Genomic DNA, 16,323 nt, shown 5'->3' with positions numbered 1-16,323 from the left:
AGTCTTTGTGCTCCACCAAACACCCCATTTCTTGGTCTACCTTCCTCCAAATCCCTCTAATTCCATTTCTTAAAACAATCCTCCTCCATTGACAATAATATTTGCACTGTCCTTTTTGTGTACTAGTACCTTGATCTTGTTTGTTGTCTTATTTCGAGTGTAAACTCTTTTTGTAGCAGAGCATACATAATCTGTTTGTAAAGTGCTGTGTGAATTTATAGTGCCACGTAAATGTTCTAAAAGTAGCTAAACTGATTGCTGTTGGCTTTGCTGATTCAGAATTTTAACTATTCAGCAAAGCTGTTGTAAATTTTCCTTCAAACCTTCCAATATTTCCTGGGTGCTTGCTTTTATTTACTGTAAACACCTTGTGAAATTTTCTGACGTAAGCTTCAGAATGGTGTGTACATTTGACTGACTTTGTTTGAAATGTTCTTGGTTCGTAACTTAGAGAGACATTTTCTTTGTCTTCCTATTGATGTAGTAGGAGATCAGTTAAGCATTACCTGGAGTAGGAATGCTGTTGTAATTTAAAGCTTTTAAACCAACTATGTTTGCAGTAGATTTGCCTCTAAGAGGGCTTGGTTTGCTCCCTCCTTCCTATATATTTATACTGCAAATTTAATTATGCTTAAAATCAAAGGAAAAATTCCTTACATTTTTTGCAGGGAAACACTTATACTTGAGCATAATTTAATTGTTTTGTTAATTTGCTCGTTGTTTAAACAGATGGGACAATGGTGAAATTGAAAAGCTTAGCCCATGGGACATGGAGCCAATTCCTGATAATGGTATGTGAAAATGAATTAAAAGCCTCTCATCCTCTTGCCTATCTCCAAAATAATTTGTTTCATGCAAGTGGTAATACTAGTCTTGATATTTTCTTATATGGTCCCTGTTACCATAGTACCTGAGTATAGTCTTATTTTATTATTGTAGGACACTATCATTTTTCATATGATCTTAAGGGTGGAATTGATATAACGGCATAGGTATTCTATTACAGTTAGAGATCTGATAGTTTCCATGAAAACTGGCTTTGAGAGGATGAAAGTGGAAGGAGGAAATTTTTTTCACTTTGAAATCTCTGAATCTGGATATTGGAATTGTCCAAAACTAGCACGTCTTTTTCCGTAAATTCCTCTTACCCCATTCCACAGAATCACTTGTAGAGAAGGGAAATGGCTGAAGTATGTAGATCACAAAACTTTTAAGTACTCCTGTAGGTCAAAATGTATATTCTATTTTAAAAACAAATAGGGAGACAAGTGGAACCAGTCATCAAGCATAGAATCCTGTGGCTGTTCTCAATTTTCTGCAAAGGAGCCTTTGTAACTTTTGTTGTAATTCATAGATTCCATGACCAGAAAGGACAATTGTGATGATCTAGTCTGACCACCTCCATAACATAGGCCATAGAACTTCCCCAAAATAGTTCCTAGAGCATATCCTTTAGAAAAACATCCAATTTTGATTTAAAATGATGAGTAATGGAAAATCCACCATAACCCATGGTAAATTGTTCCAGTGGTTAATTGCTTTGCATCAGTTTTCTTCCTGCTTTCTTGTAGATGTGTTGAACTAATTAAGGCTGACGTTTTAAAAATTCTAATCTTCTTGGCTTGTGCCAAGATTCCTGCATTAATCATAACCACACAACTCAGGTTGATAATCAAATATAATGAAATATGCACTCTGTACAGTCAGCAAAACCTTATAATAAATGACTAAGGTATATCTAAGGTTACTACTAGAATGAAAATCAGTTTTAATGGTCATCAGACCAGTGGTCCATCTAATCCAGCATCTTGTCACTGTCATTTGTAAATATTAGATGCTTCAGAAGGAAAGTTCATGAAACCTTGAAGAAGACAATCATGTAATAATCAGCCCAAGGGGAATTTTCTTCCCAATCACCTGAGTTAGGAAATGGCTTCCTTTCCAAGCTCACTGAAACTTTTTTATTCCTATCTAGTGTAGTTGTGGATGTGCTCATCAGCCATGTGTCTGACTAATCCTTTTTTGAAGTTGGCTAAACTCTTGGTCTCAGTGATATCTCGTGATAAGTTCCGCATGTTTGCTCTGTAATAAGAGCACTTGATTTACATTCTCTATACTGTTCATTATTTTGTATACTCTTCTGTAAACTAAGCAATCTGTATGTTTTCAAAAGCTTTTCTGTGGTTAATTTTATATGCTTCTAATTGGTCCCCTGTCCATGACCCGTATTTTTTGCAGAACAGCTTCTGTCTTCATTTGTTCATCAATAATAGGTTTATGTCCTCCACCTCTGGTATTTCTGGAGGCTCTAGAACTAAACACCTTACAGAACAACAGATTTTTTGTCTCTGGCAGCAGAACAAGTTGGTGATTCAGTTTCTCCCAATTGCTTTGTTTTATAACTTCAATTTCTGTACATTTTCATGCATTAGCGACATAAAATATGTCTTCCTTATCCTCCTCTGGATTGGGTATTTGACAGCATTGTGGTTTCAGCCACCTGGATCTGCTGCTGGGATACATCCCCCTCAGGTAATAGCAGAGCTGCCCTACAATCACGGGGCTAAATCTAAGTGGTGATTCTCATGTGAGACAACCATATACAGACTTTGAAGAGTCTGTATATGCCCTGCCTGTTCACAACACTCAGAGTCTTAAGAGATGGCTGGTAGTGGTCACAGAATGACTTAGATTGCAAGTTGCCCATGTTGTCCATGAGTGTACAGACACTAATTAATGCCTTATCCAGTGCAACAGATCCATTCATGAGTAGCCAGCTGTGGGAAAGGGTTTACACTCACCAGTTGTTCTAAATCAAGCACATTTTGGACCCAGTGTAAAGAATATGTTCATCCAGCAGTCAAGACAGGTTTGGTAGTGGTCATGAGTAGCCATTTATCTCTAATGGCTTTGGATTGCTGGTGTCATGCATCAGTGTTGTGCCCTGAGTGGAATTTCTTAAAATGAGCCTTCAGAAATTCCTTATGAGATCATGAAGCATGCACCTGGTGCAGTTCAAAATTAGATGCATTCTGATCACATCCAAATGTCCCTTTCTCGGCAACTAAATACAGACATTTTGAAAGTCAAGCCAAATTCCACTCTACACCCTTGCATGCTCAGTATGGAAGCAAGCTTCCTAGGTTGGGGAACAAAGTTCCAGCTCTCAGAGTACCTAACATTTTAGTTCACATACCCAGCTCTATCTAATAAAAAATATAAACCATTGGCCATATGGGATTGGACCTGTGGTCTACTGAGTGCAGTATCCTGTCTGACAGTAGCTAGTACCAGCTGTGTCAGAAGAAGGTTCAAGAAATCCCATAGTGGGCAATTATGGTGGTCACAGGGGAAGCTTCCTCCTACTTCAGGGGTCCCCAATGTGGTGCCGGTTGGGGCATCTAAATGCGCCCGCATCCTGGACGGCGGTTGAGCATCTGCCGAAATGCCACCGAATTTCTGCGGCATTTCGGCAGCGATGCCTCTCGATGATGCTGCTTGCCGCTGACAAGCAACGTCATCGAGAGGTGTTGCCGCAGAAATGCTGCAGAAATTCGGTGGCATTTTGGCGGATGCTCCACCGCCGCCACAGTCCCCAAAGGTTGGGGACTACTGTCCTACTTCTCGTTAGAGGTCGTCTTGTGATTGAAGCATGATTGTTGGACTCAGTGGAAATTCAGGGAATCTCAGTTGCACTGGGTGAAAAGACCAGTCCTCTGCAAACAGGGACTCCTTCATCTGAACCTGGACCACCTACAGTTAAGAGTCTGGGCACTGGAAGAGAAGTGTAGTTCAGTTCTTCATTAACCTTATTGATGCATTTTGGTATCCAGACAGAACTCGGTCAAGAAACTTTACTCGCTGGTCTAGTAAAATTATGTTTCTGTGAGAGAGGAGATAGTAAGTTATTTTCTGGTCTGAGACAGACTTTTTTCTATGCAGTAGCTCCTCACTGGACGTCATAGTTACGTTCCTGAAAAATGTGACTTTATGCGAAATGATGTTGAGCGAATCCAATTTCCCCGTAACAGTTAATGTAAATGGGGGGTTGATTCCAGGGGATTTTTTTTGCCAGCCAAAAGGCATTATATACATTTTAAACAAGCAGTTTCATACAGGTGTAAGTCTTTTTTAAACAATTTTAAAGAAACAATTTAATACTACAATCATCATTGCTGAGTATGAAGCTTGGTTGAAGTGGTGGAGTCAGAGAGTGGAAGAGGGTGGATTGTCCAGCTACTCCTTTTGCTGTTCTTGCAAGCTCGAGCACTGACTTTGCCGGGGCAATCAGCTGGTTTGCGGCATTCAGGACGTTGAGGGGAGGAGCCGAGGACGCGGCATGCAGCCTCCCTGCTCCCTCCCCTGCCTCCTGCCTATGGCAATCAGCTGGTTTGTGGTGTTCAGGAGGGTGGGGTGGGGGTGTAGGGGAACTGATGGGGGGCTGCCAGCCATGGACAAAGCAGGAGGCCAAATGACGTTATAGGGGAGCATTGCATAATTTTAAAAAAGTATGTTCTATAATGGAGCAGGGACGTAACATTGAAGCAACATTGAGAGAGGACAGTAAGTGTGGAGTTACTGTATTTGTACAGTGCCCAGCATGATGGGGTCCTGGCCTCTGGATGCTGTTGTAATACAAAGTAGCAGTGTCTCCGCTACATTAAAATTTCTCCACATTGGCTAATTGGAGTCCTATGACCAAGCACCATAGCAAATCAGGTATGAGCCTGGTGGTATTTTAGTCAATCACAGTAGGCTGTCCACCTGAGTCTCATCGGGGTCAAGTTTAATTGGAGTGACAAATTAAACAAGCTTGTGGCTGATCTTTCTAGTTGCCATTACCTCAGAAAGTTGCAATGGACAAGATTAAAATCATGCATGGCATGCTAAACATCTGGAAACTTTATGGAGAATGGATGAGGCTTTTTTCAAACAACTAACAAAATCATCCAAAGCCAAAGATTTCGTGGTGATGGGGGACTTCAACTATCCAGATATATGTTGGGAAAATAACACCGCGGGGCACAGACTATCCAATAAGTTCCTGGACTGCATTGCAGACAACTTTTTATTTCAGAAAGTTGAAAAAGCTACTAGAGGGGAAGCTGTTCTAGACTTGATTTTAAGAAATAGAGAGGAACTCGTTGAGAATTTGAAAGTAGAAGGAAGCTTGGGTGAAAGTGATCATGAAATCATAGAGTTTGCAATTCTAAGGAAGGGTAGAAGGGAGTACAGCAAAATAGAGACAATGGATTTCAGGAAGGTGGATTTTGGTAAGCTCAGAGAGCTGATAGGTAAGGTCCCATGGGAATCAAGACTGAGGGGAAAAACAACTGAGGAAAGTTGGCAGTTTTTCAAAGGGACGCTATTAAGGGCCCAAAAGCAAGCTATTCCGATGGTTAGGAAAGATAGAAAATGTGGCAAAAGACCACCTTGGCTTAACCACGAGATCTTGCGTGACCTACAAAATAAAAAGGCGTCATATAAAAAATGGAAACTAGGTCAGATTACAAAGGACGAATATAAGCAAATAACACAGGAATGCAGAGGCAAGATTAGAAAGGCAAAGGCACAAATTGAGCTCAAACTAGCTATGGGAATAAAGGGAAGCAAGAAGACTTTTTATCAATACATTAGAAGCAAGAGGAAGACCAAGGACAGGGTAGGCCCACTGCTCAGTGAGGAGGGGGAAACAGTAACGGGAGACTTGGAAATGGCAGAGATGCTTAATGACTTCTTTGTTTCGGTCTTCACTGAGAAGTCTGAAGGAATGTCTAATATAGTGAATGCTTACGGGAAGAGGGTAGGTTTAGAAGAGAAAATAAGGAAAGAGCAAGTAAAAAATCACTTAGAAAAGTTAGATGCCTGCAAGTCACCAGGGCCTGATGAAATGCATCCTAGAATACTCAAGGAGTTAATAGAGGAGGTGTCTGAGCCTCTAGCTATTATCTTTGGGAAATCATGGGAGACGGGGGAGATTCCAGAAGACTGGAAAAGGGCAAATATAGTGCCCATCTATAAAAAGGGAAATAAAAACAACCCAGGAAACTACAGACCAGTTAGTTTAACTTCTGTGCCAGGGAAGATAATGGAGCAAGTAATTAAAGAAATCCATCTGCAAACACTTAGAAGGTGGTAAGGTGATAGGGAATAGCCAGCATGGATTTGTAAAGAACAAATCGTGTCAAACTAATCTGATAGCATTCTTTGATAGGATAACGAGCCTTGTGGATAAGGAGAAGCGGTGGATGTGATATACCTAGACTTTAGTAAGGCATTTGATACGGTCTCGCATGATATTCTTATAGATAAACTAGGAAAGTATAATTTAGATGGGGCTACTATAAGGTGGGTGCATAACTGGCTGGATAACCGTACTCAGAGAGTAGTTATTAATGGCTCCCAATCCTGCTGGAAAGGTATAACAAGTGGGGTTCCGCAGGGGTCTGTTTTGAGACCGGCTCTGTTCAATATCTTCATCAACGATTTAGATGTTGGCATAGAAAGTACGCTTATTAAGTTTGCGGACGATACCAGACTGGGAGGGATTGCAACTGCTTTGGAGGACAGGGTCAAAATTCAAAATGATCTGGACAAATTGGAGAAATGGTCTGAGGTAAACAGGATGAAGTTCAATAAAGATAAATGCAAAGTGCTCCACTTAGGAAGGAACAATCAGTTTCACGCATACAGAATGGGAAGAGACTGTCTAGAAAGGAGTATGGCAGAAAGAGATCTAGGGGTCATAGTGGTGGACCACAAGCTTAATATGAGTCAACAGTGTGATACTGTTGCAAAAAAAGCAAACGTGATTCTGGGATGCATTAACAGGTGTGTTGTAAACAAGACCCGAGAAGTCATTCTTCCGCTTTACTCTGCGCTGGTTAGGCCTCAACTGGAGTATTGTGTCCAGTTCTGGGCACCGCATTTCAAGAAAGATGTGGAGAAATTGGAGAGGGTCCAGAGAAGAGCAACGAGAATGATTAAAGGTCTTGAGAACATGACCTATGAAGGAAGGCTGAAGGAATTGGGTTTGTTTAGTTTGGAAAAGAGAAGACTGAGAGGGGACATGATAGCAGTTTTCAGGTATCTAAAAGGGTGTCATCAGGAGGAGGGAGAAAACTTGTTCACCTTAGCCTCCAATGCTAAAACAAGAAGCAATGGGCATAAACTGCAGCAAGGGAGATTTAGGTTGGACATTAGGGAAAAGTTCCTAACAGGGTAGTTAAACACTGGAATAGATTGCCTAGGGAAGTTGTGGAATCTCCATCTCTGGAGATATTTAAGAGTAGGTTAGATAAATGTCTATTAGGGATGGTCTAGACAGTATTTGGTCCTGCCATGAGGGCAGAGGACTGGACTCGATGACCTCTCGAGGTCCCTTCCAGTCCTAGAGTCTGAGTCTGAGAAGGAATCAAGGTTTTCTTTACAAGATCCTTAAAGGCATTTTGGGGAGGGGGAGCAGGAATTGTTTGAGATGTATAAAGATTTGCAAAGTAGATTTCCATTCTTCTTTAGAGGCATCCTTTGGTAGGAAGGTGCTTCTGGGTTGGTTCCCAAATAATTCTTTAAATTACAAAGCTGTGGCTTTATTTGTAGGCAAGCTTCCATTTCTACCTTTTGTTCTACTTAAAACTCTGCTGCTTTCTTTCCCCCTCTTATGTTATTCAGTGCATGCTATTTCACCTTAGTGATGAATGAGGAAAGAAACTGTGCTGCAGAATGTGAAATATAATAATTTTCTGCTAGTAACTTCTCTCCTCATTCATCCTACCCTATTAGTCTGATGAAAAGCAGAATATAATTTGTAACATTTAATTTTTTCTCTCTAAAGGGAGAATAAGAGACAATTGCACGAAGGTTAATATATTAGGTTTGTCTTAATGCTAATAATTGGTTGCCTGAAGTATTTCTGCAACTTTGGATGAACTTTTCCAGTGGCCTGAGCTGGAGGGCTGGGCTCAGTCCTGGAGCCTCCAGCAGCAACATTGAGCCATCCCCTATTTCCACTGGTGGGGGGCATTAACCAATTAGTGATCAACGAATGAGAGAAGCTACTAACAAGAAGAAAAAAAGAACCCCAAACCCCCGAATGCCTTTAAAGATAGGAACTAGGTACAGTATTTCAGGTGATATACCATTGAGATATATAGCATAATACTCAGTATTTTTCATGCTAGTCTTTAGGCATGCTAACATTTACTTAGCTTTTTTGATCTCTTCTGCAGTGCAAGCAGAGTTGGTACTTGTCCTTTGAAGGGTCACTTAAAACCGGTTTCATTGTAGAATACAACAAAATTCAAAGGAACTGCTATTATTTCTGTTATCCCATGGAACACGTGGTATTACCCTGCGTATTGTGAGTTCTTTATACGCTCAGTTAGCCTTCCTGTGCAAAGAAAAATAGTATAGCTGCACTAGGACTATCAACGGTGTAAGGTGTAGTGTAATCAAAAATACTTACATCTTTTACTAGTGGACATCAGGCCTAAATTTAAACAGACAGTCTGTAAATGCAAACAGTGTTAACAGCTACTTAAATACAATTTTGTGCATTAAAAACAAAATTGGCCATTCCTACATTAGATGGCAAAGTATTCCGAAAACTCATCTGCAACAAAGAAAGGTTAAAGATATTTTGTATTCCTAAACATCAAACCCCCCATTTTATGAGATTAGGCAAGAATTTACAGTGTCAAACTTGGCAAGCATATAGCTTATTAAATTGTCATTTATTCTTTTGTTTCTGTTCTTTCCTCTCTCACCTTCCCCATTTACTATAAAACTATAGTTGATCAACCTGAGGAATTAGGAGCTAGTGTTTCTGTAACTTATGAAGAAATGGAGAAGCTACTATACAAACCACAAGAGGGAGAATGGGGGAAAAGATCTCGAGATGAAGTATGTGAACGGATTATCAGTGGCATTGGTCAGCTTCTGAATCTTGGTGAGAACACAGAAAATTAGAAAGTTCATTGCTCTCATAACAGTAAACATTTGTAATTTGGTATCTGAGACATAGTGCTGATCCTTTTTTAAAGATTTATGATAAAGTACTGTTGTTATGTTTGCAACCTTTATCACAAATCTGTATTCAGGTTCATAGGTTTATACATAACCTTTTTTGTTAACAGTGGTTATACTATAACAGTATGAATGCTTGTATGAAAATCCGTATGTATACAGACTTTGAATTTGTTAGCTCAACTAACTGAAATATTATTATTTTTGACAGACATTTCAGCAGCTTTTGCTGGTCCAGTTGATCTGAGTACATATCCAAAGTACTGTACAGTGATAGCTTACCCAACGGATCTTTGCACTATTCGGATGAGACTAATCAACCGGTTTTACAGGTTAGTCTACCTTAGCAGTAGAAAGGAGGAAAACTTCATTACCTTCACTAAGTTTCCACCAAGTTTCTATCAAGTTAAGTGATCTACAAAGATCTAAACATTTTTTGGAGAATACACCAAAAAGGGAAAATTTTCTGTTTGTAAACACTGTGAAAATGAATAGCACTATATGAATGCAAAGCTACTAATATTTTATAGTTATCTAAAAAGTGATTAGTACTGTAATATATTAAAAAATATACTAGTTCCTTGTTTTTTCTTCTAGTGATATCAGTTATAAACATTGGTTGAAATTATAAACAAAATTAGTTGACCTATTTTGGAATAAATCAACATGAAAACTGCATGTCTGTTTTTTAAGAGTAGCAGTCAGGTAACGTAAACTGAATTTCTGAAGTGCCATGCTTGTCATAGATTTGAGGTAAATTTCTGAAAATGGGACTTGGGCATTTAAGTGACTTAGGAGCCTGAGTCTCATGTCTTCTGAAATCCTTCTGAAAATGGGGCTTAGGTACCTAAGTCGCGTAGGTATGTTTGACAATGTTAAGAGTGCTTTAGTTATAATACGTGGGGCCTGGTTTTCAGAGATGCTGAATGCCTGCAGTACCCATTGACTTTAATGGGAGTTGTACGTGCCCAACACTCCTGAAAATCAGGCCCCTATTATCTCTGCATTTTAGTTTCCTCATCTGTAAAATGAGGATAAAACTCACCTTTTGTGAAGTGCTTTGAGATTTATGGATAAAGTGGTAAATATATATTTGCCAATTGTCATAATTTAGTTCATAATTAGCTATAAGGATTTGAAATAGTAAGTGATAAAATTAAGCCCTGTACATGGCCATGCAGCACATCATCTTCATTTGCTTATAACTTGGGTCCTCAGTTTCTTCAGACTTGCAGAGGACCTTTACTCAACAATCCTTCCTCTCAGGCTGTGATGACGAGGAGGATAGAAATATGAAAGATTGGGGAAAGTCAAAAATTGAACTTAACGGGCAGGTGGGGAATTACCCAGTTGGAGATGGTTATGTCTTAGGACAATGTGGAAAGAGGTCATATTTTGCCTTTTTTTTTTCTTTTTTTTTTTTTTTGCCTCTTGGAATAGTGCTCCTCCTTTCTTTAGAGGTGACTAAGATAACAAAATACATAAGCTTTCTATATGCTGCATTCTCAGTACTCTGATATCAAAAAAGGCATCAGGTCTGTATGGCTGAAAATAGAATTTGATACAATATACAGCACCAATTAAGTAACAGGGTTTTTATCCTCTTCAGATAGGTCTCATTAAGTTTTAAAATAATATTTGGGCGTGAAAGCTTATGAACCTCCAAAGGAACTCAGGCCAAATGCAGTAGTGTCTATGCAAGTGAGATTTCAGAACCTGGGGTTTCCAGAATGCTTATTCTGAGCCATCAATATTTTGGATAGCTGGAAAAAAGCCTGCCATTGTGGGTATTACCCCAAAAGTAGTTGGTTTTGAGGACTAACTCATGGGAGCCTGGTAGACACAAACTTCATATACAAATTAACTAGTTTTAATGTAGTTTTATCTTGATTTGTATATTTTTTTTCAAAACTGACTCATGAAAGTGTTCCATGCAATATATGATTGTGTAGTCTGATAGTTTGGAGAAATATGAAAGTATTTCAGTATGTCAGGAGAGTGCTCAGAAAAATATGCACTTCGGCCAGGAACATGATAAATCCTCATAGACTCATAGACTCTAGGACTGGAAGGGACCTCGAGAGGTCATCGAGTCCAGTCCCCTGCCCTCATGGCAGGACCAAATACTGTCTAGACCATCCCTAATAGACATTTATCTAACCTACTCTTAAATATCTCCAGAGATGGAGATTCCACAACTTCCCTAGGCAATCTATTCCAGTGTTTAACTACCCTGTTAGGAACTTTTCCCTAATGTCCAACCTAAATCTCCCTTGCTGCAGTTTATGCCCATTGCTTCTTGTTTTAGCATTGGAGGCTAAGGTGAACAAGTTTTCTCCCTCCTCCTGATGACACCCTTTTAGATACCTGAAAACTGCTATCATGTCCCCTCTCAGTCTTCTCTTTTCCAAACTAAACAAACCCAATTCCTTCAGCCTTCCTTCATAGGTCATGTTCTCAAGACCTTTAATCATTCTCGTTGCTCTTCTCTGGACCCTCTCCAATTTCTCCACATCTTTCTTGAAATGCGGTGCCCAGAACTGGACACAATACTCCAGTTGAGGCCTAACCAGCGCAGAGTAAAGCGGAAGAATGACTTCTCGGGTCTTGTTTACAACACACCTGTTAATGCATCCCAGAATCACGTTTGCTTTTTTTGCAACAGTATCACACTGTTGACTCATATTAAGCTTGTGGTCCACTATGACCCCTAGATCTCTTTCTGCCATACTCCTTCCTAGACAGTCTCTTCCCATTCTGTATGTGTGAAACTGATTGTTCCTTCCTAAGTGGAGCACTTTGCATTTATCTTTATTGAACTTCATCCTGTTTACCTCAGACCATTTCTCCAATTTGTCCAGATCATTTTGAATTTTGACCCTGTCCTCCAAAGCAGTTGCAATCCCTCCCAGTCTGGTATCGTCCGCAAACTTAATAAGCGTACTTTCTATGCCAACATCTAAATCGTTGATGAAGATATTGAACAGAGCCGGTCCCAAAACAGACCCCTGTGGAACCCCACTTGTTATACCTTTCCAGCAGGATTGGGAGCCATTAGCAACTACTCTCTGAGTACGGTTATCCAGCCAGTTATGCACCCACCTTATAGTAGCCCCATCTAAATTGTACTTTCCTAGTTTATCTATAAGAATATCATGTGAGACCGTATCAAATGCCTTACTAAAGTCTAGGTATATCACATCCACCGCTTCTCCCTTATCCACAAGGCTCGTTATCCTATCAAAGAACGCTATCAGATTAGTTTGACACGATTTGTTCTTTACAAATCCATGCTGCCTATTCCCTATCACCTTACCACCTTCCAAGTGTTTGCAGATGATTTATTTGATTACCTGCTCCATTATCTTCCCTGGCACAGAAGTTAAACTAACTGGTCTGTTGTTTCCTGGGTTGTTTTTATTTCCCTTTTTGTAGATGAGCACTATATTTGCCCCCTTCCAGTCTTCTGGAATCTCCCCCGTCTCCCATGATTTCCCAAAGATAATAGCTAGAGGCTCAGACACCTCCTCTATTAACTCCTTGAGTATTCTAGGATGCATTTCATCAGGCCCTGGTGACTTGCAGGCATCTAACTTTTCTAAGTGATTTTTTACTTGCTCTTTCCTTATTTTCTCTTCTAAACCTACCCTCTTCCCGTAAGCATTCACTATACTAGACATTCCTTCAGACTTCTCAGTGAAGACCGAAACAAAGAAGTCATTAAGCATCTCTGCCATTTCCAAGTCTCCCGTTACTGTTTCCCCCTCCTCACTGAGCAGTGGGCCTACCCTGTCCTTGGTCTTCCTCTTGCTTCTAATGTATTGATAAAAAGTCTTCTTGCTTCCCTTTATTCCCATAGCTAGTTTGAGTTCATTTTGTGCCTTTGCTTTTCTAATCTTGCCTCTGCATTCCTGTGTTATTTGCCTATATTCATCCTTCGTGATCTGACCTAGTTTCCATTTTTTATATGACGCCTTTTTATTTTGTAGGTCACGCAAGATCTCAAGGGTAAGCCAAGGTGGTCTTTTGCCACATTTTCTATCTTTCCTAACCATCGGAATAACTTGCTTTTGGGCCCTTAATAGCATCCCTTGAAAAACTGCCAACTTTCCTCAGTTGTTTTTCCCCTCAGTCTTGATTCCCATGGGACCTTGCCTATCAGCTCTGTGAGCTTACCAAAATCCGCCTTCCTGAAATCCATTGTCTCTATTCTGCTGTACTCCCTTCTACCCTTCCTTAGAATTGCAAATTCTATGATTTCATGATCACTTTCACCCAAGCTTCCTTCTACTTTCAAATTTTCAACAAGTTCATCCCTATTTGTTAAAATCAAGTCTAGAACAGCTTCCCCCCTAGTAGCTTTTTCAACTTTCTGAAATAAAAAGTTGTCTGCAATGCAGTCCAGGAACTTATTGGATAGTCTGTGCCCCGCGGTGTTATTTTCCCAACATATATCTAGATAGTTGAAGTCCCCCATTACCACCAAATCTTGGGCTTTGGATGATTTCTGTTAGTTGTTTGAAAAAAGCCTCATCTACCTCTTCCACCTGATTAGGTGGCCTGTAGTAGACTCCCAGCACGACATCACCTGTGTTTTTTACCCCTTTTAGCCTAACCCAGAGACTCTCCACCCTTCCGTCTCCTATGTCCATCTCCACCTCAGTCCAAGTGTGTACATTTTTAATATATAAGGCAACACCTCCTCCCTTTTTCCCCTGTCTATCCTTCCTGAGCAAACTATACCCATCCACACCAACATTCCAGTCGTGTGTATTATCCTACCAAGTTTCAGTAATGCCAATAATGTCATAGTTGTATTTATTTATTAGCACTTCCAGTTCTTCCTGCTTATCCTAAATGCTTAACTATCATTAACATGTATCAGAGGGATAGTTGTGTTAGTCTGGATCTGTAAAAAGCGACAGAGTCCTGTGGCACCTCATAGACTAACAGACGTATTGGAGCATAAGCCTTTGTGGGTGAATACCCACTTCATCAGACGCGTGTCATTAGACTCTGTTGCTTTTAGCATTAATATGGATCTCAAAATTGAAGAGTGGGAGGGAAAAAAAGATGATGTAGAAAGGGGTACTTATAAATTGTTGGACGCCACGTAATTTTGTTTTTAAAATTACTAAAAACATTTAGTTAGAGTCTTACGGCCAACTACTGAGTGTAACTTCCACTATTACTCACAGGGATTCTTCTACATTGCTTATAGGATAGCAAGCAAACATTTAAGCCCAAGCAAAGTTATCAGTTATTAACCGGGGCTATTTCATTATTAAGGAAAGGAAAAGAAAACAGCACAAATGACTGAACACAAATAATAAAGTGGTTATTTCTGTTACAATCTCTTCTGTATCTCTCTCTATGGAGAGCTTTTGACAGAGATTATTCCCTGATAGTGAACACCTGTGAAGTGTGCTTTCCTCTTTGGTAAGTTAAGACCAAAGTATATTGTTTCCCAAATTATTGTGAATCCATTCTTTAGTATATCCTTAGATAACGAAGAATGTTTATAGATGGGCAAAAGAATTTTGTATCAGGGAATGTGGACCTTTTGGTTATTAATAAATAACCAGCCAATTTATAGTTGATAAAGTAAGCAATCTTAAAAACATTTTATGAAGCCCAAGAAAATATTTAAATCAGTTACTTAGAAGAAGCCATTTAAAGAGCTGTCTTGTGACAGGCCAGTTAAGCCATATTAAGAATCTAAAATCTAATTGAATCCCTCTTTTCTCTGGGTACAAATGTTTAGCCCCTGTCTCTTTTCATGAATGCATAGTCTAATCACTTGATTAACAGGAGAAACTGTTAGTATTTTAAATTACAACAGCATTTCAGTATTCCAGCAAATCATTACAGGAGTTTTAAATCTAATCCCTTGGTGGTGGCTTTAACTTCCTCTCACCAATCCATGTTGAAGTCGGGGTTGTTTCCTGGGGTTGGTTTCTTCTTGAGTCTTCTCTCTTTTTCTTCTTTCGTGTAGAGGTGGACAGGATGAGTTATAGAGTGTTTGCTGTTTAAGCAGAATATCGGGGTGAGAGTTCTCAATTTAGAATCTGATACCTTTTTTCTTTCTTTTGTGAAATTATAAGAAAACATTCATGCTTGCTTAGATTCAGGTTGCTTGCTCTCTTTCAATGGCTTCATGCCTTCGGCTTCGGTTTGGGTGGTAGTTCGAGCTCCTGAATATGCAGTCGTCTTAATGAATATGCAACATTTCTTTATTGCCTATGTTCTTCTTCTGGCAGGAAGGAGCCAGAAAATTCTTAGTTCGTTTTAACTTTCTTTTTATTCAGTCCATTTTCTGAGGGTTTTTTCCTTTTATTAGTTTGATAGGAAATGAAATTCTGTTGTCAAATAGTCTTGTTTTTAATGAGTTTTTCATTCTCAGAACAGTTTTTTAAAGTTATATAACTCCTAGAAAGTCTTTAGCCTAAGTTGTTGACTTTACATGGCAATTTTTCTAACAATGATTTTCTTGTCTCTTGCTTTGGGGGAGGGTTTGCTTATCCACTGTTAGTAATCAATTAATTCCCCATTAATCTAAATATTCTATGCTTAAATAGCTTCTTGCATTAGTAATTAGTCTAATATCAAATGTCTTTTCTATATTTGTATATAAAACATCTCACTACTCATACTGCAATGATATCAGGCAGTTATTATATGAAGACATGCATTTTGATACCAAATAGTTGGAAAAATACATTAAAAGAAGCTTGTACCATCTTAAGCATTTGAGAAACAATAACTGTTTTGAACTTTAAGTGGAAACACGAGTTGGAAGTAAGCAGTGTCTTGTGTAAAACGTTTCCCCCCATAAATTTTGTCCAAGTCTGAAGAATGAAGACAAAAGTAATCAATTTCAATAAGGATATTTCTAGAATTTTTTGTGTGGGTTTAAAATCAGATTTTTCTTTGAAAAGTGTGTGGGGGGGGGGGAGATGGAATTATGCCCACTTTACCTCTGGATTTATTTGTTTGATAACGCTACCATACAGTCTGTTCATAATCAGGTGTCTTCCTAAAAGTATTTACATGGTTTGTTTACTTGATGTTTGCTTATCCTTGGGAGATCAAAGCAGAAACCCTCTGGAATTTCTTGGATTAGCTTCAACATTTTGTAACATAATTAGCCAAACGTATATATTATTTTTTCAATCATCCTGGATGTAACATTCTTGTAACTATACCTTAATATTCAGTAGATGTGCAAACAAATTGGTAACTACTTAAAATACTTTATTAATATCATTTTTGCATCAATATTGAGGTCTCCCTCCCCTT

General features: G+C 39.1%; 1 protein-coding gene across 4 annotated transcripts in view; it reads left to right on the top strand.

Annotated features, from left to right (window-relative positions):
• Window positions 1-16,323, top strand: part of BRWD1 (bromodomain and WD repeat domain containing 1) — a 126,155-nt gene that overhangs the window by 65,598 nt on the left and 44,234 nt on the right. For all 4 annotated transcript variants that reach the window (XR_007768333.1, XM_050916259.1, XM_050916248.1 and 1 more), the window contains 3 exons: window positions 730-791; window positions 8,792-8,947; window positions 9,236-9,356. Coding sequence is in view for 3 of the 4 variants with exons in the window: in XM_050916259.1 (XP_050772216.1) it covers window positions 730-791; window positions 8,792-8,947; window positions 9,236-9,356 (339 nt within the window). In the remaining variant the exon portion in view is untranslated. The remainder of the gene's footprint in view (window positions 1-729; window positions 792-8,791; window positions 8,948-9,235; window positions 9,357-16,323) is intronic.

This window comes from Gopherus flavomarginatus, chromosome 1, assembly GCF_025201925.1.
Source record: "Gopherus flavomarginatus isolate rGopFla2 chromosome 1, rGopFla2.mat.asm, whole genome shotgun sequence".
Lineage (NCBI taxonomy): Eukaryota > Metazoa > Chordata > Testudines > Testudinidae > Gopherus > Gopherus flavomarginatus.
This window is presented reverse-complemented; position numbering and strand designations above follow the sequence as displayed.